At 54.0% G+C, this 25,331-nt stretch overlaps 1 protein-coding gene across 1 annotated transcript in view; it reads left to right on the top strand.

The window, feature by feature from the left end:
* The window catches only part of ADCY8 (adenylate cyclase 8), a 104,557-nt gene that overhangs the window by 2,899 nt on the left and 76,327 nt on the right, over positions 1 to 25,331 (top strand). The window contains exon 2 of the mRNA XM_032954720.2: positions 4,055 to 5,094. Within this exon, the coding sequence (XP_032810611.2) occupies positions 4,195 to 5,094 (900 nt within the window). The 5' untranslated portion in view covers positions 4,055 to 4,194. The remainder of the gene's footprint in view (positions 1 to 4,054; positions 5,095 to 25,331) is intronic.

Raw genomic sequence — 25,331 nt, 5'->3', positions numbered from 1 at the left:
AAAGGACGTTCAGACACACATCAACGCGCATCAACACGCACGCACAGACACACAGCACAGCCGCGGACGTAGGTCCATAATAATAATAATAATAATTGATAAATCCCATCGAACGCGCTGTAATTGATGCGGAATTGCTTAAAGCACTCGGCTGCTGAAACCTGACGGATGCGCCTCCTGAGAGTCCGGTTCTAGCGCGGGACACGCGGCGCTTACTCGAGCCCGGCGTTGCTGCTGCTGCTGCTGCTATCCGAGCTCCACTGGTGATGGTGGTGATCAGGGTGAGGATCAGGATGAGGATGATGATGAGAGAGGCGCTCCAGATTTGATAACTCGCGAGTAGAGGGTGTGGGGTGGGGTGGGGAGCACCTTATGTAACGCAGCTTCGCAATTTAATAAATTGCTCACAGCTCGATACGTTTTCTGCGGAGAAGGAAGGCCCAGTGCCCGAAACGTCGCCTATTGTATATCTCACTTGAGAGGAGCGCTGTCGCCGAATGCGTAGAGTTATTCTTGTTGTGTGTGCTTGTGCGTCAGCCGCCAGAGCGGTGTCACCACGCAATGCAGGCTGCCTTTCGATACGCCTTTGTCTTTAACCTCGTTAATGGTTTCAACCTCGTTAATGGCTCACCTCCTTCTGCGGCAAGTCCTGGTGGCTTCTGCGCTATTCGCACGCCCACCTCCTCCGTGCCTTTTATTATATATAATACTCGTCATCAGTCAGTCATCCCGAGCCACGGTCTGTCCACTGCTGGATGAAGACCTCCCCAACGCCGTCGCCACCCTTCACGGCACCCGCGATGCCACCAATCCATCCTCGCGCCTTCCCGCACACGAGCTGACCTTCCCATCGCTCGCACTCAGGAGCGTTCCCTCCGTTGCGTGCCATTCCGATACCAGTCTCGTCGCGTCCTGCCCGAGCCGACTTTAGTTCCCGCAACGGTCTCGGATGTTGTCCTCTCGATTCGCGATTTTGTTCTCTGGGCCAAGTGTTATCCTCTCTGTGTCTCGCGCGGTGTAAATGTCAAGCAGCGCGGACCTCTTTCTCCTTGGGTCTTGGCCCACTCCTCTTCGCCTTTGGTCCATTTACCATAGCATGTGGCATGCCGTAGGCTGCGATGGTGGAGTGGTGGGGTGGTTGAGTGGTGGAGTGGTGGAGTGGTGGGGTAGTGGAGTGGTGGAGTGGTGAGGTAGTGGGATGGTGGAGTGGTGGGGTGGTGGGTTGGTGGGGTGGTGGAGTGGTGAAGTGGTGAGGTAGTGGGGTGATGGAGTGGTGGAGTGGTGAGGTGGTGGGGTAGTGGGTTGGTGGGGTGGTGGAGTGGTAGAGTGGTGAGATGGTGGGGTGGTGGAGTGGTGTAGTGGTGAGGTGGTGGGTTGGTGGGGTGGTGGAGTGGTAGAGTGGTGCAGTGGTGAGGTGGGAGGGTGGTGGGGTGATGAGGTGGTGGGTGGTGGGGTGGTGGGTGGTGGATTAGTTGGTGGAGTGGCGGGTTGGTGGAGTGGTGGGAGCTACGTTACGGGCAGCAGAGGGCAGTACAGCAAAGTCAACAGTTGTGCTGTGATTGCGAGTTCCCACGTCTCCGCTGCCCGCCTGCACCAAAGCGCACTGACCAGCGGGCTCAATTGTTACGGTCAAATTATTTGGGTCTTTCGGTAAAATCACGTAGATAGGTTACAAAAATATAACAAAAAACTACGACGTTTCGATCACAACACAATGATGACGATCGCTTGTGTTGTGATCGAAACGCAGTTTGTTGTTATTTTCTTTTAACCTATCTACGTGACTTTACCGAAAGACCCAAATGAATATGAATTCCTGCACTCAAGAAAGCTTTAAGTCAAGATTGTTATGGTCAAATGAACCAACCCGATCCAGAGATCTGGTAAACGACGGCCCTGATCCAGCGTGGATTGACAAAAATGGGGGGGGGGGGTAGGGCTGCGCATTTTACGTCTCCGATTTGTGTGACTGCGACTGCCGACCACTCATCGCAACGCCCGCACTGGCTCGGGCAAGGTCAGATAATGCATTTGACGTTGCTCGTATTGCGGCTCCATTCCGCGGCGGCAAGGCGCTAAATTGGATTGGCCCATCTCTGATTCAGAAACCTGACGCTTCGTCCAGGACTCATTGAGCCAAATCGGCTGTCGTTTGACCGTTTGCCCCCCCCCCTTCCCCGCTGTTGCTATTGCGGACGTCAGCGCGTTTTGTCCTGAGGTGAGACAAGGATAGAAGGGAGAGAGGGAGGGAAGCTGACGATGGTGACAATGCCGTCGAAATGTGTGAGAGAGAGAGGGAGAGAAGGGAGAGAGGGAGGGAAGCTGACGATGGTGACAATGCCGTAGAAATGTGTGAGAGAGAGAAGGGAGAGAGGGAGGGAAGCTGACGATGGTGACGATGCCGTCGAAATGTGTGAGAGAGAGAGGGAGAGAAGGGAGAGAGGGAGGGAAGCTGACGATGGTGACAATGCCGTCGAGATGTTAGAGAGAGAGAGGGAGAGAAGGGAAAGAGGGAGGAAAGCTGACGATGGTGACAATGCCGTCGAGATGTTAGAGAGAGAGAGGGAGAGAGGGAGGGAAGCTGACGATGGTGACAATGCCGTCGAGATGTTAGAGAGAGAGAGAGGGAGAGAAGGGAAAGAGGGAGGAAAGCTGACGATGGTGACAATGCCGTCGAGATGTTAGAGAGAGAGAGGGAGAGAGGGAAGCTGACGATGGTGACAATGCCGTCGAGATGTTAGAGAGAGAGAGGGAGAGAAGGGAGAGAGGGAGGGAAGCTGACGATGGTGACAATGCCGTCGAGATGTTAGAGAGAGAGAGAGAAGGAAAAAACCCGTGAACCGTTGTTTGGCGAGGCGCAACTTTGGTTCACCAATTTACAATGCGGAACACCCCGCTGCCTCGGCATCAAATTCGACGCTGCCGATGAGTGTGCCCGGTCTCGACTCATCGCGGCAGCTGAGCGGGGGGTTTTAAAGCCTGGTTGGTTTCTCGGATGGGACACGACCCGCGTCTACCAGGCGTTGTCGGCTTGGGGCTACGGGGTGGCCGGCAGATGGAAGTCCAGCGACTGGATTCTTGAATCTGTCGTGTGCGGAGCTCGAGTGTCAGTCGCCGACCCCCTCCTCCGTAACGCGCGGTAGGGGGGGGGGGGTTTCTCGGGGCGCTCCGATCGTCCTCCCACACGACGCCAAACCACCCGGCGATGGGCGGGACTGGACAAAAGTCATATTGCAGGTTCCTCCTGGGACAACAGTCTTGACACTCAGCGAGGTTTTCATCACTAAATTAAAAAAAAACATTATTTGTATAATTATTAGTATCATCATCATCATATACCAGGCTCAAGGGGCGAGCTCCAATTGATCTCGAAATGAGCCACGTGTATGTCGTGGCATTGTTTCGGAACCGTGGGTCTGGCTGTGGTCTCGCGTGTCTGGCACGTGTGTCCGACTCGTGTGTCAGACACACGTGTGCGTATGTGTGTGTGTGCGCGCGTGTGATTGATTCACGTGTGTCTGACGCATGTGTCACCCGACAGCTATGTCACCTGATATGTGCGTCTGACACCTGTGTCTGAATCGTGCATGCGAGTCTGTCCTATCGGACTCGCATATCCGGCCGTGTGTTTATGACTTTTTAAATCGGATTCGCACGTGCAATCGTGCCCCTGACGCAGATATCTGATGCGTCTGATCCCTTTAATAATACGATGACAATACCGCCCTTTGTGAATCCGCTTCCGATTCCGTACCTCCCCACGTCGTGCGAGTCCTGGAGGTGATTCGACCTTACTTCTCCACGCGGGGTCAGTGCGTGGCGGTGAACGGCGAGTCGTGAGAAGAACCCCAGGATCGGTGCAGACATCACTCACCACCGACGTTCGCCTCGAACGGAAATCGAACTCACGTCGTCGGATTGACAGCGCGCCGCGCTGTAACCCCGACCGCTGTTATCTGACTTTGTATATCCATCCGCACGCGCGCCGTCTGTCTGACTGACAACGCTGACCCGGGTCGCCCTTTGCCTCCTCCTCCTTCCCTCCTCGCCACAGTCGCTCAACAGCAGCAGCAGCAGCAGCGCCATCACCGCCGCCGCTGCTGGCAGACGGACAGGACGAGAAGAGACGACCAGCAACCTCCCCCACCCCCCCCCCCCCCCACTCTTTGCCCGTCCGCCAGACGCACATGAACCATGGAGAACAACGCGGAGGGCTCTACGGTGGACGGCAAACCGTGCACGGCCAGCGACGAGGAGCTGAGCTCTCTCGCGCCGCACGGCTCCTCGGGGCACCTCGTGGCAGGCCCGAGGCGCCTCATGTGGCAGTCTGCCGTGCGACACATCACCGAGCAGCGCAGCGCGCAGTGCAAGGTCACGGTGACCGACCAGGACATCCAGGACATCAACAAGCAGATCCTGAGCAAGGGCTCTCGCAGCGGCAGCCACGCGAGCTCGGGGAAGGTGCACCCGGGTAAAGCCAGCCACAGCTCGACGGACAGCGACTACAGCGCGGGAGGAGGAGGAGGAGGCGATTCGTACGAGCGCACGGCATCAGAGTACCTCCTGGGCAGAGGGATCACGTACCGGGGCCTCATCCTGCCCACGCTCAGAGACGCCTTCAGGTCGCGCGACTTGGAGCGCCTCTACCAGCGCTACTTCTTGCGCCAGCGGCGGAAGTCGCTGATCGTCATGAACGTGGTGGACATCCTCTTCAAGCTCACGGTGCTCGTGGTGTACACGAGCGTGGCGCCCTCGATGCTCAAGCCCGTGCGCGCCGCGCTCGCCGGCGCGTTCATCGCCGTCGGGGTCATCCTGTGCATCCTCGTGCTCGTGGGCAAGAACGCGGCGTCGCACGCCTACCTGCAGTGCGCTGGCATGATCACCTGGCTATCGCTCAGCGTGCAGGTGGCCGGGGGGCTGGGCTGCGGCCTCTACCGCGACGGGGTCTCTTACGCGCTCTTCACGGTGTTCGCCACCTATACCATGCTCCCGCTGCCGCTGCTGTGGTCCATCCTGGCCGGGATGTCCACCTCCGCCGTCTTCCTGCTCGTGCAGGGCTTTGTCCTGGCCCCGAGCGACTTCCTTCCCCGGCAGGTGAGTTGATTGCAAGGGGGCGCGCGCCCCGGTGGTTGTCGTGGTGGTGGTGGTGGTGAAGGTGGAGGTGGGTTGATTGATGAGGATGTTTGGGGGGATGGACGAGTCGTGTGCGGTGCCCATCAGCCAAAGCTTGCGAGAAGCTGCCCGAGAACGCATGCGTCCAGCCTGCACCCTTCACGTCGGGAATGTAGGTGGAGGGGTGGGGGCTAGTGGGGGGTGAAGGGATACGGGGGGTGGGTGGGGGGGGGGTTCAGCTCTGCATACGTCACAATAGAGAGTGCTTGCAAAAAAAAGACTTGAGCAGGATGCGTGCGGACCGACGTAGACAAACAAGGTGGTGGCTCCGCCCGTGTAGCACTTCGCGTTCGCTGCAAGCGTGTCCACCGGGCACCGAGTCGTTCCGAGTGCGTGTCTATGTGTGTGTATATGTGTGTGTGTGTATACGTGTGTGTGTATGTATAAATGTGTGTGTGTGTATACGTGTGTATGGGGAGCGGTAGTGTAGCGGTTAGCGCGCTGCTTCGAACCTGGCGACCCCGGTTCGATTCCTGCTCACGGCCAACAGCAGTGACGATTATCTGAACCGGTCTTGGGCCTCTCATAGGTCGACTCAGCCTCAAATGAATACCTGGTGCGATGTGTAAACATCGCCACTCGGGAGACGAAGGCTGCCGGGTGTTGTGTTGGCCACCCCCTCGTGTGCCGTGCCGGCCTTCATAGGTGCTCGCTAACAGCACTTGCCCCTACAGTCTGTTAAGGCTATAGGGGGATTTATCCTTGTCTTTTGTATGCCCCCTCTCTCTTTGAACAAGGTCACGCAACGCGCGTGTGTGTATATATATGAGTGTATTTCATTTTCATCACAGGTTTACTTTCAAGTGTCGTTCATGCTTTTGTACGTGCGAGGCATTGGGGCCGAGCTTGCTGACATTGATGACGAAGATAAGCGAACGATTTGAAGGTCGAATGAGATGGGTAACTGTTTAAGAGTTAGACATTGACCCTTGAAAACAATAGACTCCATTATAAATATATTTTGCTTTTATCTCGGTGGCTTCTCGCCTGCCGCGAAGGGAAGGGCCTAATCGATGGCTGCAAGGGAGATCATTATTTTAAAGTTGTCTCCGCAGCGATGCAATGTGGCACTCGAGGGCAGCCCGTCGTGCGGTTAGGGCGACGTTGACACCCGCGTGATAGTTGTTCCGCGCCAGACATTCGTCACTCACCTGACACCAGGTACCCACAGCTCACCTCGCACACTCGCCAGAAGCTTTCCCCATACCTGAGCCACTCGCACGTCCATCGCCAAACAATCACCTTGCACTTAGCAAACACTCACCACTCGCTTAACACAATCACCAGGCTTCCATCGGCCACTTTACACACTCACCAAATACGACTCACTAAAAAATCCACTCACCTGGCACTTACCAAACACTCACCAGACACGACTCACTCACCTGACACTCGCACTCACTAGTCACTCACCCACCATTCACTCACCGGACACTCACCGGACACTCGCCACTCAGAAGGCACTCACCACTCACCTGACACTCACCACTCAACAAATAGTTAGCAGACAATGACATGGCAAACTAAAGCCCACGTGTTAAACAAACTAGAACGAAAATGAATTTATTTTATTTTACTAGGTAAGGTCCACCGAGGTATGCAGCTCTTTTTCAGAATCGGCCTGGTCACAGATGATCGCTCAACGAAGTGGCTGCTCATGTAGAGGGCAAAACACCGGAGGACCCGGAGAAAACAATCCACGCGACCACGGGGAGAGAGAGACACGTAAACTGCAAATATACAGCAGGCATCAGGGTCGGGATCGAACCTCACGACATCCTGTATACTAGGCGAGGGAGTTAACATCTCCTAGCCACCGTGATGATGATGATGATGAGAGAGAGAGAGACACGTAAACTGCAAATATACAGCAGGCATCAGGGTCGGGATCGAACCCACGACATCCTGTATGCTAGGCGAGGGAGTTAACATCTCCTAGCCACCGTGATGATGATGATGATGAGAGAGAGACACGTAAACTGCAAATATACAGCAGGCATCAGGGTCGGGATCGAACCTCACGAATCCTGTATACTAGGCGAGGGAGTTAACATCTCCTAGCCACCGTGATGATGATGATGATGATGAGAGAGAGAGAGACACGTAAACTGCAAATATACAGCAGGCATCAGGGTCGGGATCGAACCCACGACATCCTGTATACTAGGCGAGGGAGTTAACATCTCTTAGCCACCGTGATGATGATGATGATGAGAGAGAGAGACACGTAAACTGCAAATATACAGCAGGCATCAGGGTCGGGATCGAACCTCACGACATCCTGTATACTAGGCGAGGGAGTTAACATCTCCTAGCCACCGTGATGATGATGATGATGAGAGAGAGACACGTAAACTGCAAATATACAGCAGGCATCAGGGTCGGGATCGAACCCACGACATCCTGTATGCTAGGCGAGGGAGTTAACATCTCCTAGCCACCGTGATGATGATGATGATGAGAGAGAGAGAGACACGTAAACTGCAAATATACAGCAGGCATCAGGGTCAGGATCGAACCTCACGACATCCTGTATACTAGGCGAGGGAGTTAACATCTCCTAGCCACCGTGATGATGATGATGATGAGAGAGAGACACGTAAACTGCAAATATACAGCAGGCATCAGGGTCGGGATCGAACCTCACGACATCCTGTATACTAGGCGAGGGAGTTAACATCTCCTAGCCACCGTGATGATGATGATGATGAGAGAGAGAGAGACACGTAAACTGCAAATATACAGCAGGCATCAGGGTCGGGATCGAACCCACGACATCCTGTATGCTAGGCGAGGGAGTTAACATCTCCTAGCCACCGTGATGATGATGATGATGATGAGAGAGAGAGAGACACGTAAACTGCAAATATACAGCAGGCATCAGGGTCGGGATCGAAGCCACGACATCCTGTATACTAGGCGAGGGAGTTAACATCTCTTAGCCACCGTGATGATGATGATGATGAGAGAGAGAGACACGTAAACTGCAAATATACAGCAGCAGGCGTCAGGGTCGGGATTGAACCCACGAACCTCCTCTATACAAGGCGAGGGAGTTAACATCTCTTAGCCACCGTGATGATGATGATGATGAGAGAGAGACACGTAAACTGCAAATATACAGCAGGCGTCAGGGTCGGGATTGAACCCACGAACCTCCTCTATACAAGGCGAGGGAGTTAACATCTCCTAGCCACCGTGATGATGATGATGATGAGAGAGAGACACGTAAACTGCAAATATACAGCAGCAGGCGTCAGGGTCGGGATTGAACCCACGAACCTCCTCTATACAAGGCGAGGGAGTTAACATCTCTTAGCCACCGTGATGATGATGATGATGAGAGAGAGAGAGACACGTAAACTGCAAATATACAGCAGCAGGCGTCAGGGTCGGGATTGAACCCACGAACCTCCTCTATACAAGGCGAGGGAGTTAACATCTCCTAGCCACCGTGATGATGATGATGATGAGAGAGAGACACGTAAACTGCAAATATACAGCAGGCGTCAGGGTCGGGATTGAACCCACGAACCTCCTTTATACAAGGCGAGGGAGTTAACATCTCCTAGCCACCGTGATGATGATGATGATGAGAGAGAGACACGTAAACTGCAAATATACAGCAGCAGGCGTCAGGGTCGGGATTGAACCCACGAACCTCCTCTATACAAGGCGAGGGAGTTAACATCTCCTAGCCACCGTGATGATGATGATGATGAGAGAGAGACACGTAAACTGCAAATATATAGCAGGCGTCAGGGTCGGGATTGAACCCACGAACCTCCTCTATACAAGGCGAGGGAGTTAACATCTCCTAGCCACCGTGATGATGATGATGAGAGAGAGAGAGACACGTAAACTGCAAATATACAGCAGCAGGCGTCAGGGTCGGGATTGAACCCACGAACCTCCTCTATACAAGGCGAGGGAGTTAACATCTCCTAGCCACCGTGATGATGATGATGATGAGAGAGAGACACGTAAACTGCAAATATATAGCAGGCGTCAGGGTCGGGATTGAACCCACGAACCTCCTCTATACAAGGCGAGGGAGTTAACATCTCCTAGCCACCGTGATGATGATGATGAGAGAGAGAGAGACACGTAAACTGCAAATATACAGCAGCAGGCGTCAGGGTCGGGATTGAACCCACGAACCTCCTCTATACAAGGCGAGGGAGTTAACATCTCCTAGCCACCGTGATGATGATGATGATGAGAGAGAGACACGTAAACTGCAAATATATAGCAGGCGTCAGGGTCGGGATTGAACCCACGAACCTCCTCTATACAAGGCGAGGGAGTTAACATCTCCTAGCCACCGTGGCAAAACGGCACGTGCAGCTGCAGCGCGGGCAATGAGCCGTGCGCATGACCGGCTGTGTGAGCGCGCATGACTTGTGAGTTTGTCCAACAGTTCAAACAACGGCACGTCCATTACATCATCACCATCGTCCTCGCACATTTTCCGTAGCACGAAAGCCGCACGAAGCAGGTGTGGGAGCGTGTGAACAATACAGCGGTTGCGATATATGTCGTTGCGTCATGGGTAACCTTCGTGTTTGCGGCATTACGCCAGAGAGAGAGAGTGTGCGTGCGGGTGTGGGCGACGTGGATTCTAGCGAGAGACAGGTGCGCGTACAAAAGGCAAGGGAAGGGCGTGTTAGATCCGCTAATAAGCCATTTATACCGCACTCCGCGCGATTGACGCGGCAATAATGGGGGGGGGGGGGGGGGGGAGACACCCGTACCGACATAGGACTTGAAGGCACGCGTTGCGGGCAAGTTTGTGGCAAAAAAAAACCAAAATGTGCCTTCATATACGGAACGCCAGTGGGAGTTAAAACCCCGCGCAAAACGTTTGCAAACGTTGCGCCAACGCTTTGCGCCGACGTTGTTGATCCAACGTCAACGAACGTTTGGCCCAATGTTTTACTTTTTTGCTATTTATAGCGGTCATCCTATGCTCGCAATGTGTAACGACTTTGGATTTGATCGCGAAACAATGACAAATATGGGAAAGAGGAAATGCAAAGCGGGGGCGTGGGGGGAGGTGCAAGACGAAGAATATGATGGGAAGGTGATGGAAGGTTAAGAGGAGGAGGAGATGGAGAGACGTTGATGTGGACTAAGGAGCGAACTTTGATTAACGCTGCCGTACAGTGAGCGATGCCAGCACCGAGGTTGTGGAAGGGACTCCGCGTCGATGCGACTCATTGATGTCGGCGACACGCATCGAATCGCGTGTGGGGGTATAAGGCTCGCCCGTCTTGCGACTCCTATCTGGGCCCTGCCGTAATTGGTTCGCGTTACCCGTGCAGCGACTAGAGGCGATAGCAAATCACCGCAATGCCCCCCCCCCCCGCTACCACCCAAAGTTGCGAATGTTAATTGAATCGCCGTTGGTAAGGTTGGGTGGGTGGTGGGGGAGGTGGTGAATCGTCACACCCCTAATCAGCAATAAACATTGCTCCTCCTCTTCATGACAACATATTTGACATTCGCGAGCAAAATGTATCTCGCAACAAAAGCAATCAAGTGCCCTCTGTGTTCCTCCGTGCAAGAAGACGTACCGACCGCTTAGAGGCATTCAGTGACCGTGTCCGCACCGTGCATATAAATCCGGGGTTTCGTTGTTGTTGTTGTTGTTATTGTTGTTGTTCGTTAAGTCGGTCTGCTAATAAAGCGCCTGGCATAGATTCACACGTTCCATCAGCCAGACCGAACCCGCGGCAAATTATAAGTGGCAAGCAATCCCACTCTTAACGAGGCCCCGCGTATCACCGCGAAGCAACACGACGTGCTGAACAAGCCACGCACAGATGCATTGCCTAGGATGTTGGAAAGAAGAAGTTGAAGTGGAAAGGGGCGTGCGGCTGGCTGGCGGGGGGGGGGGAGGTGGGGGGTAGTTGATCCTCACGGCGGTACTCCGGGGTACCAAATAATACAAAATGGCCGAGGCAATTAAATATTTCATTTCTGGGACACTTTTTTTTCCAGGGGTGTTACTTAATCTTGATTTGTACTTAACTCCGCGACTGGGGTACCAATCTATCCGAAATCGGTGCTACACTCCGCGATGTCGAAACGCAGCAAGGACGATTGCGCTGAAACCCTGAACGCTCGCGGTACGCAGCGTAGTGGTGCATCATCGTGCACAGCTTGTCGAGACGAGTCGATTGCCGCTTCGCCGACCATCAACAGACTAAAAATGACTGCATCACGGACATTATGCGAGAGCCGGGGTACTCTGGCTATCCCGGGGGACCACCATAAGGTCCATTTGGTGGGGGGCACGGAAGAAGGGGTGGGTGGGGGGGTGAGCGAGTCACGTGTGCGTACGAAATGTTCGCTTCGGAGTGAATCCAAGGGGGCTTAGTCCCTAACTCGTGACAACGGGAATCGATTGTCCGCCTTGTCACGATTGTGCAGTGATTACGAGGAAGAGGAACCAGGGGGGGAAAAAACCACGACAGGACGCGGCAGGCGTGGAGTCTCGCGAGAATGCCTCGGCGCGTTAGATTCAGCACCTTGGAGAGCGACCGCCCATTCAACAGCCTGTAATTGGCACCAGCGGCGCTATTAGACTTCGCGCGGGCCTCGGTCAGGTTTGATTGCATCCGTTAAGATCCGAATCTTAGAGGTGTCCTGCTCAAATGAGCAGCAGCGAGGCGGTGCTCATCTCTGCTGTTCACAGCCCTGAGCTAATGGTGGGAATTCCACCATCCTACGACGGGGCCGAGTCACTCCGTAAGACGGGCAGAGGTCAGTTTCCCCACGAAATGGTACTTGTTTTATCGACTACCAAAGGATGGTGAGCTGAGTGAACCCCACTCGTGCCTCACAGCAATAATGGCCTGGATTCGATTACCAACTCGGACACGTTTGTGTGGAGTTTGTGTGCCCTCCCCGTGTTCCACGTTGGATTCCTTTAGTTTTTTTTTCCGGTTTCCTCGCAGAGCTAAAAACAAAACAACCCATAGAATGGAACTGGCTATAATTATTGGTCGAACATCTCAATGCTGAAAAATGACCAACAAGTTACTCAATTTGGATTAGACTTAGCAACGTGCAACACTTTCCAGGAACCTCCTGAACTAGACTCTTGAGACTCAGCGAGGCCCTCCTGGCTTAACAAGAGTAATCATAATCAAATGGAGGGAACAATAATAACTAGGATTTGAACTGGCAGCTTTCCGATTGCAAGATTCTTGCTCCTCCTTTGAGCCACGTGGCCTGTCAGTGTTATCTATACATACTACGATAGTTGAAATGAACATATAATAACAATTATATTTTTATTATCTTAACCATCATCATTATTATTATCTGTCGGCGGAATGTCAGCGGAACACTGGATATTTGTGGCGTTGTATCAAGCAGCACACATCATCATGGACACGTTCGCCTCCGTGTGTTTCCATATTCGTATTCTGTATAGGGGAGCGGTAGTGTAGCGGTTAGCACCCTGCACTATGAATCCGGCATCCCGAGTTCAATTCCACTAACCCCAGAGACGATTATCTGAGCCGATCCTGGGCCTCCCCTAGGTCTACTCAGCCTCAAACGAGTACCTGGTGCGGTGTGTAAATATCGCCACTAAGAAGACGTTGGCGGCCTGGCGTGGTACTGGCCACCCACCTCCGCGTGTATCGTGCCGGCCTTCATAGGTGCTCGCTCACGGCACTTGACTGGAAAGTATGTTAAGGCTATGCGGGGGATCTTTACATTTATCTTTGTTCTATTACATACATAAACGAGCGCGCGACTGGAGGAGGAATAGCCGCCTGCTTGTAACCATACCAAGTGGCGCAATCGTGCTGTAGCTTTCTGTGTTAGAGCACGATGCTATAAGAATAATGGCCATGCTATGGGAAAGCATCCAGTTGCCATTCAAGCCTTGTAAGTATGACGAGCAAGCTTTTACACGTGGCATGGGGGGAACTTTCGCCGTTAAGACATCAGCGTGAGGGCCGCCACACATTTGAAACCATTGGCTTTGACAGAACGATGATGTGGGGTGTTTTCAAATTTGTGTATTTTCGGGGGCCGCCAATAGCCCGCGGGCCTTGCAATGAAGAACACGGCTATAATGTATGGGGGGAAATAACTAGAAAAGAATGGGAAATACTGGGAAATAAGAGGAGCAGGATGGAAAAGTGCCGGGAAAATGGGAGCAGAAAGGTCATTCATAATAAAGGTTTTTGGGTTAGATCGTGCCATTTATAAATGTTTCGTAACCCTCCACCACCCGACACGGCCAATCAGCAAAAAAGTGTCACGTTTACAAAAGACAAATAGTTCACTACTTTAGCCCACCGGTGTGTTGAAGAGTGAATCCACAACATTTACAGTTTGAGTACGACGTTTCGCTGGTAATTGCATCCAGCATCATCGGGCAATTCGCGAATTCATCATCGGGCAATTCGCGAATTGCCCGATGATGCTGGATGTAATTACCAGCGAAACGTCGTACTCAAACTGTAAATGTTGTGGATTCACTCTTCAACACACCGGTGGGCTAAAGTAGTGAACTATTTGTCTTTTGTCAACGTGACACTTTTTTTGCTGATTGGCCGTGTCGGGTGGTGGAGGGTTACGACACATTTATAAATGGCGCGATCTAACCCAAAAACCTTTATTATGAATAATATTGGTCGCGAAAGCCTACGTGTTAAACTGAGCAGAGAGGTCAGTAGGGATAAGGAGAGGGTGGAGGCTACATGGGGGCATTGATGCTGCTGCACGGAGTGGGGTCTGTTTCTACAGTAGGTGGGGTGAGGGGAGGGGTTCAGAGCGGAGGTGACCAGACACAAGTCACGTTAGTGAGAGTGCTGTTAGCAAGAAATTCTTATTGTTGAGTTTGATTCCTGACCACGGCTAACATCTGCTGACGATCGATATCCGGAACCGTTGCCATGCTTCACTAGCGCGGTGGAGTATGGCCAAACACCCGCCGTGGCCGACGCAGCACCGGGCGACCTTCATCCAGCAATGTGACAGCACGACCCAAAACATCAGCTCTGGCTTCGAGCGGGCTTGCTTAGTAGCTCGGTGGGGCCCCTAAGTCCGAGTGTTGGGTCTGGCTTCCTGACCAAATAGCTGTTATTGTCAAGCGAGTGGTGAACGCGATGGCCGCCTCCTCTTGCCGCTTATTATTTTATGACCGCGCGCTACCGAGACATCGTCTAATGAAGATTACCCCCCCCCCCCCAACCCACCCACCACCACCTTCTCTGTTCTCACAGTCACCGGTCGCTGCTTTCAATCGTCCAATTCTAAGACAATGAGAGGCGGACTAGGCAGGAGAGGTTAGGGGGGTGGGGAGGTGGAGTGGTGGGGGGCTGGAGGGGTGGGGGTAGGGGGGTGGAGTGGTGGGGGGCTAGAGGGGTGGGGGGTTGGGGGTGAAGGAATGGGGGGTGGAGGGGTGAGGGAGATGGGGGGGGGGAGGGATGGGGGGGTGGAGGGGGTGGAGGGGTGGGAGAGTGTGGGGTGGAGGATTTGGGGGTGGGGGGTGGGGGGGTGGGGGTGATGGAGGGGTGGGGGGCTGGAGGGATGGGGGTGGAGGGGTGGGGGGTGGAGTGGTGGGGGGGGGGGGCTGGAGGGGTGAGGGTGGGGGGTGGAAGGGTGGAGGGGTTGGAGGGGTGGGTGGTTGGAGGGGGTGGAGGGATGGAGTGGTGGGAGGCTGGAGGGGTAGGGGTGAGGGGGGTGGGGAGGTGAAGTGGTGGGGGGCTGAAGGGGTGGGGGTGGAGGGGTGGGAGATGGAGGGGTGGGGGGTGTGGGGGTTGAGAGTAAGGGGTTGGAGGGGTGGGGGTGGAGAGTTTGGGGTGGGGGGTGGGGGTGATGGAGGGGTGGGGGGCTGGAGGGATGGGGGTGGAGGGGTGGGTGGTGGAGTGGTGGGGGGCTGGAGGGGTGGGGGGTGGAAGGGTGGAGGGGTTGGAGGCGTGGGGGTGGAGGGGTGGGGTGGAGGGTGGAGTGTTGGGGGGCTGGAGGGGTGGGGGTGGGGGGTGGAGGGATGGGGGGTGGGGGTGGAAGGGTGGAGGGGGTGCAGGGGTGGGTGGTTGGAGGGGGTGGAGAAATCGAGTGGTGGGGGGCTTGAGGGGTGGGGGGTTGGGGGTGGGGGGGATGGAGGGGTGGGGGAGTGGAGGGGTGGGGGGTTGGGGGTGGGGGGATGGAGGGGTGGGGGGGTGGAGGGGTGGGGGGCTGGAAGGGTGGGGGTGGGGGGTGGAGGGGGTGGAGGGGTGGGGGATGTAGGGGTGGGGGGTGAGGGGGTGGAGATTGGGGGGCTGGAGGGGTGGAGTGGTGGGGGGCTGGAGGGGTGGGGGAGTGGGGGGTGGAGGGATGGAGGTGTGGAGGGGGTGGAGGCGTGGGGGGCTAGAGGGGTGGGGGTGGAGGGGTGGGGGGTTGGAGGGGTGGGGGGGTGGAGGTAGTTGGGGGATGGGTGTCTTCACTTTGCCTCCTTGAACCGAGCTTACGCCTCTCCTAATCACAACTCCGCGCCCACGTCTCGCCGCTCGGACATCTCCGGCCACCACAGAGTGCCGCGCCACGCGGTAATTAGGCAGCAATTTGCGTCCTGGCTCTGGGAAGAAGGCGCCCGCTGTAGTTAATCTCCTATCACAGAGAGAGAAAGAGAATCTGAGAGTTTATAATGATAATAATATCTTTCTTCTGTCCTCGCGACACTCATTACTCATTCGATCGTTTTATTCACCGGGGTCTATTTCCCAACCACTTCTCTCTCTTTCTCTCTCGCTCGCTCCTTTCACCCGTCGCCTCCTATTCTCGCGTCTCTTTTATCTCTCTCTCTGTCTCGTTCCTCTGCTTCTTCTTCTTCCCTCACTCAGATCACAACGAGCTTCTTCATCATTAGACCTCCTTTACAAGTACCAAAATGTAAAAATAGGGTTTTCCCCCTTTTTTCTAGGCAACAAAACTGAAACCTTTTTACGAGGATTCATGTCTGCATTAACCACAATACCTGCAGTCAAAATGCAAACAAAAAAACATACTATGATAATATATGCATTGTCCTTGAAACTGATTGGTCCACACCAAGGGACGGCTTTCTTTTGAGCCTCGACCCATTGGTGCTCGACCAGATGACGCCAGAAGGCGCCAGAAGGCGTCATCTGGTCGAGGACCAATTGGGTCGTGGCTCAAAAGAAAGCCGTCCCTTGGTGTGGACCAATCAGTTTCAAGGACAATGCATATATTATCATAGTTTGTTTTTTGTTTGCATTTTGACTGCAGGCATTGTGGTTAATGCAGACATGAATCCTTGTAAAAAGGTTTCAGTTTTGTTGCCAGAAAAAAAGGGGGAAACCCTACTATTATAATAACGAGCGTCTTCTTTATAGACCCATCGGTTCGCACGGGAACGCGCGTGCCGATTGCTCGTCGTCGTGGTCCTGCTTTTTTCTGCTTTTGATTTGTTGGGAACTATACATTACATTAATGAATACATACAATACAACTAAATCCCCACTCCAGTGAACAATTTCATACTTACGACCTTGGCAGTGGCGTACAAGTAATAAAAACACACAACGCAACACATCTATCAAATACGCTGCCCCAAAAAGGAAACAGAAAGCAGTCGACGTTTCGGATTCGTGGTTTAGTTGGATAATTGATGAGCGTGAGTGTCAGTGATGGGACTGATATTAAATCGAGAACACGTGGCTAACCGGTTCGGGTTCACCGGCAATGCTCTGGCTTGGTTGGTTAGTTTGTCCGGGTTATGGTGAATGGGAGGACGAGCGTTTAGTTGACTTGTTGGTGAACGACAGCACGAGGGCGAGACCTCGCTGGATAGTGATTAGTGGGCTAGTACTCGCTGGATAGTGATGAGTGGGCTAGTACTCGCTGGATAGTGGCTGGTGGGCTAGTACTCGCTAGCTAGTGGCTGGTGGGCGAGTATTCGCTAGCTAGTGACTGGTGGGCTAGCACTCGCTGGATAGTGATTAGTGCACTAGTACTCGCTAGCTAGTGACTGGTGGGCTAGTACTCGCTAGCTAGTGACTGGTGGGCTAGTACTCGTTAGCTAGTGATTAGTGGGCTAGTACTCGCTAGCTAGTGGCTGGTGGGCTAGTACTCACTGGATAGTGATTAGTGGGCTAGTACGTGCTAGCTAGAGGCTGGTGGGCGAGTACTTGCTAGCTAGTGACTGGTGGGCTAGTACTCGCAGGATAGTGATTAGTGGGCTAGTACTCGCTAGCTAGTGCCCGGTGGGCTAGTACTCGCTGGCTAGTGACTGGTGGGCTAGTACTCGCTAGCTAGTGGCTGGTGGGCTAGTACTCGCTAGCTAGTGGCTGGTGGGCTAGTACTCGCTAGCTAGTGGCTGGTGGGCTAGTACTCGCTGGCTAGTGGCTGGTGGGCTAGTACTCGCTATATAGTTACAGGTGGGCTAGTACTCGCTAGCTAGTGGCTGGTGGGCTAGTACTCGCTAGCTAGTGATTAGTGGGCTAGTACTCGCTAGCTAGTGGCTGGTGGGCTAGTACTCGCTAGATAGTTAATGGTGGGCTAGTACTCGCTAGCCAGTGGCTGGTGGGCTAGTACTCGCAGCTAGTGACTGGTGGGTGAGTACTCGCTGGCTAGTGGCTGGTGGACTAGTACTCGCTAGCTAGTGGCTGGTGGGCTAGTAATCGCTAGTTAGTGGCTGATAGGCTAATTACGGGGAGCTAGTACTCGTTAGCTAGTGACTGGTGGGCTAGTACTCGCTAGCTAGTGGCTGGTGGGCTAGTTCTCGATAGCTAGTGACTGGTGGGCTAGTACTCGCTAGCTAGTGACTGGTGGGCTAGTACTCGCTAGCTAGTGGCTGGTGGGATAGTACTCGATAGCTAGTGACTGGTGGGCTAGTACTCGCTAGTTAGTGGCTGGTGGGCTAGTACTCGCTAGCTAGTGGCTGGTGGGCTAGTACTCGCTAGCTGGTGACTGGTGGGCTAGTACTCGCTAGCTAGTGACTGGTGGGCTAGTACTCGCTAGCTAGTTACTGGTGGGATAGTACTCGCTAGAGAGTGACTGGTGGGCTAGTACTCGCTAGTTAGTGACTGGTGGGGTAGTACTCGCTAGCTAGTGACTGGTGGGGTAGTACTCGCTAGCTAGTGACTGGTGGGCTAGTACTCGCTAGCTAGTTACTGGTGGGCTAGTACTCGCTAGCTCGTGACTGGTGGGCTAGTACTCGCTAGCTAGTGACTGGTGGGCTAGTACTCGCTAGCTAGTGACTGGTGGGCTAGTACTCGCTAGCTAGTCGCTGGTGGGCTAGTACTCGCTAGCTAGTGAGTGGTGGGCTAGTATTCGCTAGCTAGTGAGTGGTGGGCTAGTACTCGCTAGCTGGTGGCTGGTGGGCTAGTACTCGCTAGCTAGTGACTGGTGGGCTAGTACTCGCTAGCTAGTTACTGTTGGGCTAGTACTCGCTAGCTAGTGGCTGGTGGGCTAATACTCGCTGGATAGCGATTAGTGGGCTAGTACTCGCTAGCTAGTGGCTGGTGGGCTAGTCCTCGCTGGCTAGTGACTGGTGGGCTAGTACTCGCTAGCTAGTGGCTGGTGGGCTAGTACTCGCTAGGTAGCGGCTGGTGGGCTAGTACTCGCTAGCTAGTGGCTGGTGGGCTAGTACTCACTAGCTAGTGACTGGTGGGCTACTACTCGCTAGCTAATGACTGGTGGGCTAGTACTCGCTAGCTAGTGGCTGGTGGGCTAGTACTCGCTAGCTAGCGATTAGTGGCCTAGTACTCGCTGGCTAGTGGCTGGTGGGCTAGTACTCGCTAGATAGTTACGGGTGGGCTAGTACTCGCTAGCTAGTGGCTGGTGAGCTAGTATTCGCTAGCTAGTGATTAGTGGGCTAGTACTCGCTAGCTAGTGGCTGGTGGGCTAGTACTCGCTAGATAGTTACTGGTGGGCTAGTACTCGCAGCTAGTGACTGGTGGGCGAGTACTCGCTGGCTAGTGGCTGGTGGGCTAGTACTCGCTAGCAAGTGGCTGGTGGGCTAGTAATCGCTAGCTAGTGGCTGGTGGGCTAATTACGGGGAGCTAGTACTCGTTAGCTAGTGACTGGTGGGCTAGTACTCGCTAGCTAGTTACTGGTGGGCTAGTACTCGATAGCTAGTGACTGGTGGGCTAATACTCGCTAGCTAGTGACTGGTGGGCTAGTACTCGCTAGCTAGTTACTGGTGGGCTAGTACTCGCTAGCTAGTGACTGGTGGGCTAGTACTCGCTAGCTGGCGGCTGGTGGGCTAGTACTCGCTAGCTGGTGGCTGGTGGGCTAGTACTCGCTAGCTAGAGATTGGTGGTCTAGTACTCGCTAGCTAGTGACTGGTGGTCTAGTACTCGCTAGCTAGTGGCTGGTGGGCTAGTACTCGCTAGCTAGTGGCTGGTGGGCTAGTATTCGCTAGCTAGTGGCTGGTGGGCTAGTTCTCGCTACCTAGTCGCTGGTGGGTTAGTACTCGCTGGATAGCGATTAGTGGGCTAGTACTCGCTAGCTAGTGGCTGGTGGGCTAGTACTCGCTGGCTAGTGACTGGTGGGCTAGTACTCGCTAGCTAGTGACTGGTGGGCTAGTACTCGCTAGCTAGTGGCTGGTGGGATAGTACTCGATAGCTAGTGACTGGTGGGCTAGTACTCGCTAGTTAGTGGCTGGTGGGCTGGTACTCGCTAGCTAGTGGCTGGTGGGCTAGTACTCGCTAGCTGGTGACTGGTGGGCTAGTACTCGCTAGCTAGTGACTGGTGGGCTAGTACTCGCTAGCTAGTTACTGGTGGGATAGTACTCGCTAGAGAGTGACTGGTGGGCTAGTACTCGCTAGTTAGTGACTGGTGGGGTAGTACTCGCTAGCTAGTGACTGGTGGGGTAGTACTCGCTAGCTAGTGACTGGTGGGCTAGTACTCGCTGGCTAGTTACTGGTGGGCTAGTACTCGCTAGCTCGTGACTGGTGGGCTAGTACTCGCTAGTTAGTGACTGGTGGGCTAGTACTCGCTAGCTAGTGACTGGTGGGCTAGTACTCGCTAGCTAGTCGCTGGTGGGCTAGTACTCGCTAGCTAGTGAGTGGTGGGCTAGTATTCGCTAGCTAGTGAGTGGTGGGCTAGTACTCGCTAGCTGGTGGCTGGTGGGCTAGTACTCGCTAGCTAGTGACTGGTGGGCTAGTACTCGATAGCTAGTGACTGGTGGGCTAGTACTCGCTAGCTAGTGGCTGGTGGGCTAATACTCGCTGGATAGCGATTAGTGGGCTAGTACTCGCTAGCTAGTGGCTGCTGGGCTAGTCCTCGCTGGCTAGTGACTGGTGGGCTAGTACTCGCTAGCTAGTGGCTGGTGGGCTAGTACTCGCTAGGTAGCGGCTGGTGGGCTAGTACTCGCTAGCTAGTGGCTGGTGGGCTAGTACTCACTAGCTAGTGACTGGTGGGCTAGTACTCGCTAGCTAATGACTGGTGGGCTAGTACTCGCTAGCTAGTGGCTGGTGGGCTAGTACTCGCTAGCTAGCGATTAGTGGCCTAGTACTCGCTGGCTAGTGGCTGGTGGGCTAGTATTCGCTAGCTAGTGATTAGTGGGCTAGTACTTGCTAGCTAGTGGCTGGTGGGCTAGTATTCGCTAGATAGTTACTGGTGGGCTAGTACTCGCTAGCCAGTGGCTGGTGGGCTAGTACTCGCAGCTAGTGACTGGTGGGCGAGTACTCGCTGGCTAGTGGCTGGTGGGCTAGTACTCGCTAGCAAGTGGCTGGTGGGCTAGTAATCGCTAGCTAGTGGCTGGTGGGCTAATTACGGGGAGCTAGTACTCGTTAGCTAGTGACTGGTGGGCTAGTACTCGCTAGCTAGTTACTGGTGGGCTAGTACTCGATAGCTAGTGACTGGTGGGCTAATACTCGCTAGCTAGTGACTGGTGGGCTAGTACTCGCTAACTAGTTACTGGTGGGCTAGTACTCGCTAGCTAGTGACTGGTGGGCTAGTACTCGCTAGCTGGCGGCTGGTGGGCTAGTACTCGCTAGCTGGTGGCTGGTGGGCTAGTACTCGCTAGCTAGAGATTGGTGGTCTAGTACTCGCTAGCTAGTGACTGGTGCTCTAGTACTCGCTAGCTAGTGGCTGGTGGGCTAGTACTCGCTAGCTAGTGGCTGGTGGGCTAGTACTCGCTAGCTAGTGGCTGGTGGGCTAGTACTCGCTAGCTAGTCGCTGGTGGGTTAGTACTCGCTGGATAGCGATTAGTGGGCTAGTACTCGCTAGCTAGTGGCTGGTGGGCTAGTACTCGCTGGCTAGTGACTGGTGGGCTAGTACTCGCTAGCTAGCGGCTGGTGGGCTAGTACTCGCTAGCTAGTGGCTGGTGGGCTAGTAATCGCTAGCTAGTGGCTGGTGGGCTAATTACGGGGAGCTAGTACTCGTTAGCTAGTGACTAGTGGGCTAGTACTCGCTAGCTAGTGGCTGGTGGGCTAGTACTCGATAGCTAGTGACTGGTGGGCTAATACTCGCTAGATAGTGACTGGTGGGCTAGTACTCGCTACATAGTGACTGATGGGCTAGTACTCGCTAGCTAGTGACTGGTGGGCTAGTACTCGCTAGCTGGCGGCTGGTGGGCTAGTACTCGCTAGCTAGTGACTGGTGGGCTAGTACTCGCTAGCTAGTGGCTGGTGGGCTAGTACTCGCTAGCTAGTGGCTGGTGGGCTAGTACTCGCTAGCTAGTGGCTGGTGGGCTAGTACTCGCTAGATAGTGACTGGTGGGCTAGTACTCGCTAGCTAGTGACTGGTGGGCTAGTACTCGCTAGCTAGTGACTGGTGGGATAGTACTCCGTAGCTAGTGGCTGGTGGGCTAGTACTCGCTGGCTAGTGGCTGGTGGGCTAGTACTCGCTAGCTAGTGGCTGGTGCGCTAGTACTCGCTAGATAGTGGCTGGTGGGCTAGTACTCGCTAGCTAGTGACTGGTGGGCTAGTACTCGCTAGCTGGTGGCTGGTGGGCTAGTACTCGCTAGTTAGTGGCTGGTTGGCCAGTACTCGGTAGCTAGTGGCTGGTGGGCTAGTACTCGCTGGCTAGTGGCTGGTGGGCTAGTACTCGCTAGCTAGTGGCTGGTGCGCTAGTACTCGCTAGATAGTGGCTGGTGGGCTAGTACTCGCTAGCTAGTGACTGGTTGGCTAGTACTCGCTAGCTAGTGACTGGTGGGCTAGTACTCGCTAGCTAGTGATTAGTGGGCTAGTACTCGTTAGCTAGTGACTGGTGGGCTAGTATTCGCTAGATAGTGACTGGTGGGTTAGTACTCGTCAGCTAGTGACTGGTGGGCTAGTACTCGTTAGCTAATGACTTGTGGGCTAGTACTCGATAGCTAGTGACTGGTGGGCTAGTACTCGCTAGCTAGTGGCTGGTGGGCTAGTACTCGCAAGCTAGTGACTGGTGGGCTAGTACTCGCTAGCTAGTGGCTGGTGGGCTAGTACTCGCTAGCTAGTGGCTGGTGGGCTAGTACTCGCTAAATAGTAACTGGTGGGCTAGTACTTGCTAGCTAGTGGCTGGTGGGCTAGTACTCGTTGGCTAGTGACTGGTGGGCTAGTACTCGCTAGCTAGTGACTGGTGGGTTAGTACTCGTCAGCTAGTGACTGGTGGGCTAGTACTCGATAGCTAGTGACTGGTGGGCTAGTACTCGTTAGCTAGTGACTGGTGGGCTAGTACTCGCTAGATAGTGACTGGTGGGTTAGTACTCGTCAGCTAGTGACTGGTGGGCTAGTACTCGCGACTGATTGGCTAGCTAGTGGTTGGTGGGTTAGGCTTGGTTTGTTCGAGAACACTCAATTCGGTTGGCTGGTTCATTCGACTTTCGGCTTAGTTGGGAGTGCTCAGCGCCACTTCGCCACTCGTATCCCACCACACACTTATTACCCCCCCCTTACCCGCCCCCCATTGAAGTGCACCACGGCCTTCGCAACGCGTTTGTCCACCCCTAACTTTTTTTTTGCTGGGGATGAGCTGCACCACTCCAGCCAAACCGGGTCAATTGAGTGTGAAAATTTTGTGGAGTGGGGGAGGGGGTAACGGCTTCATGGCCGTGGACGCGTTGTGCCTCTCGAGGCAGTCATGTTGGCCAGGCGAGCGGCGGAGTAACCTGTGTCCAATCGCGTGAGCCTTTGCTGCTCGCTGTTGAAGAGGCTGCTGTCGCGGAAGAAGTCTCGCGGCTCTGGGAGGGGAGACACTTCACCAGGAGATGGGGACTTAAGTGGCTGGGGTGGGGGGATGCGGGGCCCGGAGAGGGACGTGTCTCCACTCCGTGCGATGGTCGTTAAATTAGAGCAGTGTGTTCTTCACTAATTTTCAGAGGGGGAGAGGGGGGGGGGGTCACTTTCGCTGATAAGACATCATCGGTGTTGAGGGCCGCCGCACCATTTGAAACCATTGTGGGTTTGACAGCAGCACGACGATGATTGTTGATGAGTGGGGTGTTGAAACGTGTTTTGCGTATCGGCCGGGTGGCCGTACATCAGGGCCCGCACTAAAGGCCACCAGAGTCCACCGGCGGACCGCGGGCCTTGCAGTGAACACTGAATGAGAGAATTGAGGCCTTTTAACTCATTGTACTCATCAGCCGCCCGATGGTGGCCACAGCCTCTAGCCCGTTTGATGCGACTCCACAATACTTCGCCTTCTGTACGGGATGGAGTGTTGCGCCCTCGCACGCACGTGTCCGGTCCCGCCCCCCCACCCCCCCCCCCCCCCGACATGTACAATAAACACTCACGAATTGTCTGAAAACATCTTAATACGTAGAGGACTGCAGAGCAATCGATGACGCCGACTCATCACCTGGCAAGCCTTGCAGCTTGTGTCCGTGGCTCGTCGAGGATTGTGAGATGCAGTTTGCGCGAACGACGCTATATCATGCTCATCATTAGATTTAGAATATAATTATCATCATAATTATTCGTAGTCGAAGTAATTATGTAAGCACAGACGATGCCGGCACAATTTAAATGTTGCGACTCCGTTAGCCGCATTGGACGCTGCACCGCAGGCCTTCTGTGTGGGATCGACTGAGCTCGCATTGCGGGCAACGTGACTCGGAGCTCATTTATGTAGTTCTCATGCGCAATCATTGCCTCTGATCACGGTTGGGGAGGGGGGGGTGGCGAAAGCGAACACGATCGAGCGAATACAACAACCATCACGGGGAACGCGAAGAGCAATAACAGCACACGGATTGGGTGCAGGTGCAGGGGCCGAACTGTGTATTTCTGAGGTCGGAGTGATTTGATATGTTGGAGGGAGGGAGGGATGGAGGGAGGGTGGGAGGGAGGGAGGGAGGGAGAGAGGGAGGGAGGGAGGAGTTCAGATCCTCTTGACGACAGCGCGAGCTTCCTTCTATCGTTTCCACTCCCGATGGCCCGCGTGGTAACATCTCAAAGTAAAGCCTCACTCTCATTCCGCTGTGACTCGGCAACAGCAGCAGCAGCACTCTCGCTTGACAGAACAACAACAAGAAATATTTACTTCACGGTGCGGTTTATCGTAATGAGTTTATCTATCAACCTAACGGATGTGCCAACTCGTTCCTGGGACACAACGCACGTGGAAGGCAGCGTGACGGAGATCCCTGCTGGGACGGCGGTGCCACGTGCGGCACTTCCTGGATGATCGTGGTGATGATGGATATCTGTGACAAAAAGCTTTGTCGTTCATCAGATTCCTCCAGTATAAATAAAGATTCCGATTCTGAACTCTCACGAAGACTATTCGACATGAACCGAATCAGGGGTATGAGGTGCCGTTGCTTTTAAGGAATGTTTTTTTTGTTTTTGTTTTAGGAATCTACTGGACATCTGCGAAAAAGAGCTTTATAGCTCCTCGGATTCCTCCAGCATGAATGAATACAGATTTTGATTCTGAACACTCAAGGACAGTGCCACCATTTCGGACGTACATATATAGACGTTTTAAAAGATGTTGGTAATCGTTATGGTAAAATCATTAAGTAATTCGATTGTTTTTCTTCCTTTGGGCAGAGCGTGTCGCCAAATGATGGCTGTAATTTTTACGTGCAAATAACTGCTCCAACTTTCTTGATAGGCGAGAGAGATGCCCAGAGACTCCCGCGGTGCCAGATGACCTTGCGTCGGGCTGACGTCTTCATCCTCGCCGAGACGGTGATGGCACCTTAAGCTCTGTGCAACGCGCCGAACCCTTTGACTGACCTATCGATATACTTA

Source organism: Petromyzon marinus, chromosome 15 (genome assembly GCF_048934315.1).
Source record: "Petromyzon marinus isolate PM22_M1 ecotype Great Lakes invasive population chromosome 15, UKy_Petmar_22M1.pri1.0, whole genome shotgun sequence".
Taxonomy (NCBI): Eukaryota; Metazoa; Chordata; class Hyperoartia; order Petromyzontiformes; family Petromyzontidae; genus Petromyzon; species Petromyzon marinus.
Note: the sequence above shows the minus strand (reverse complement) of the source record. Positions and strands in the feature narration are given on the sequence as shown.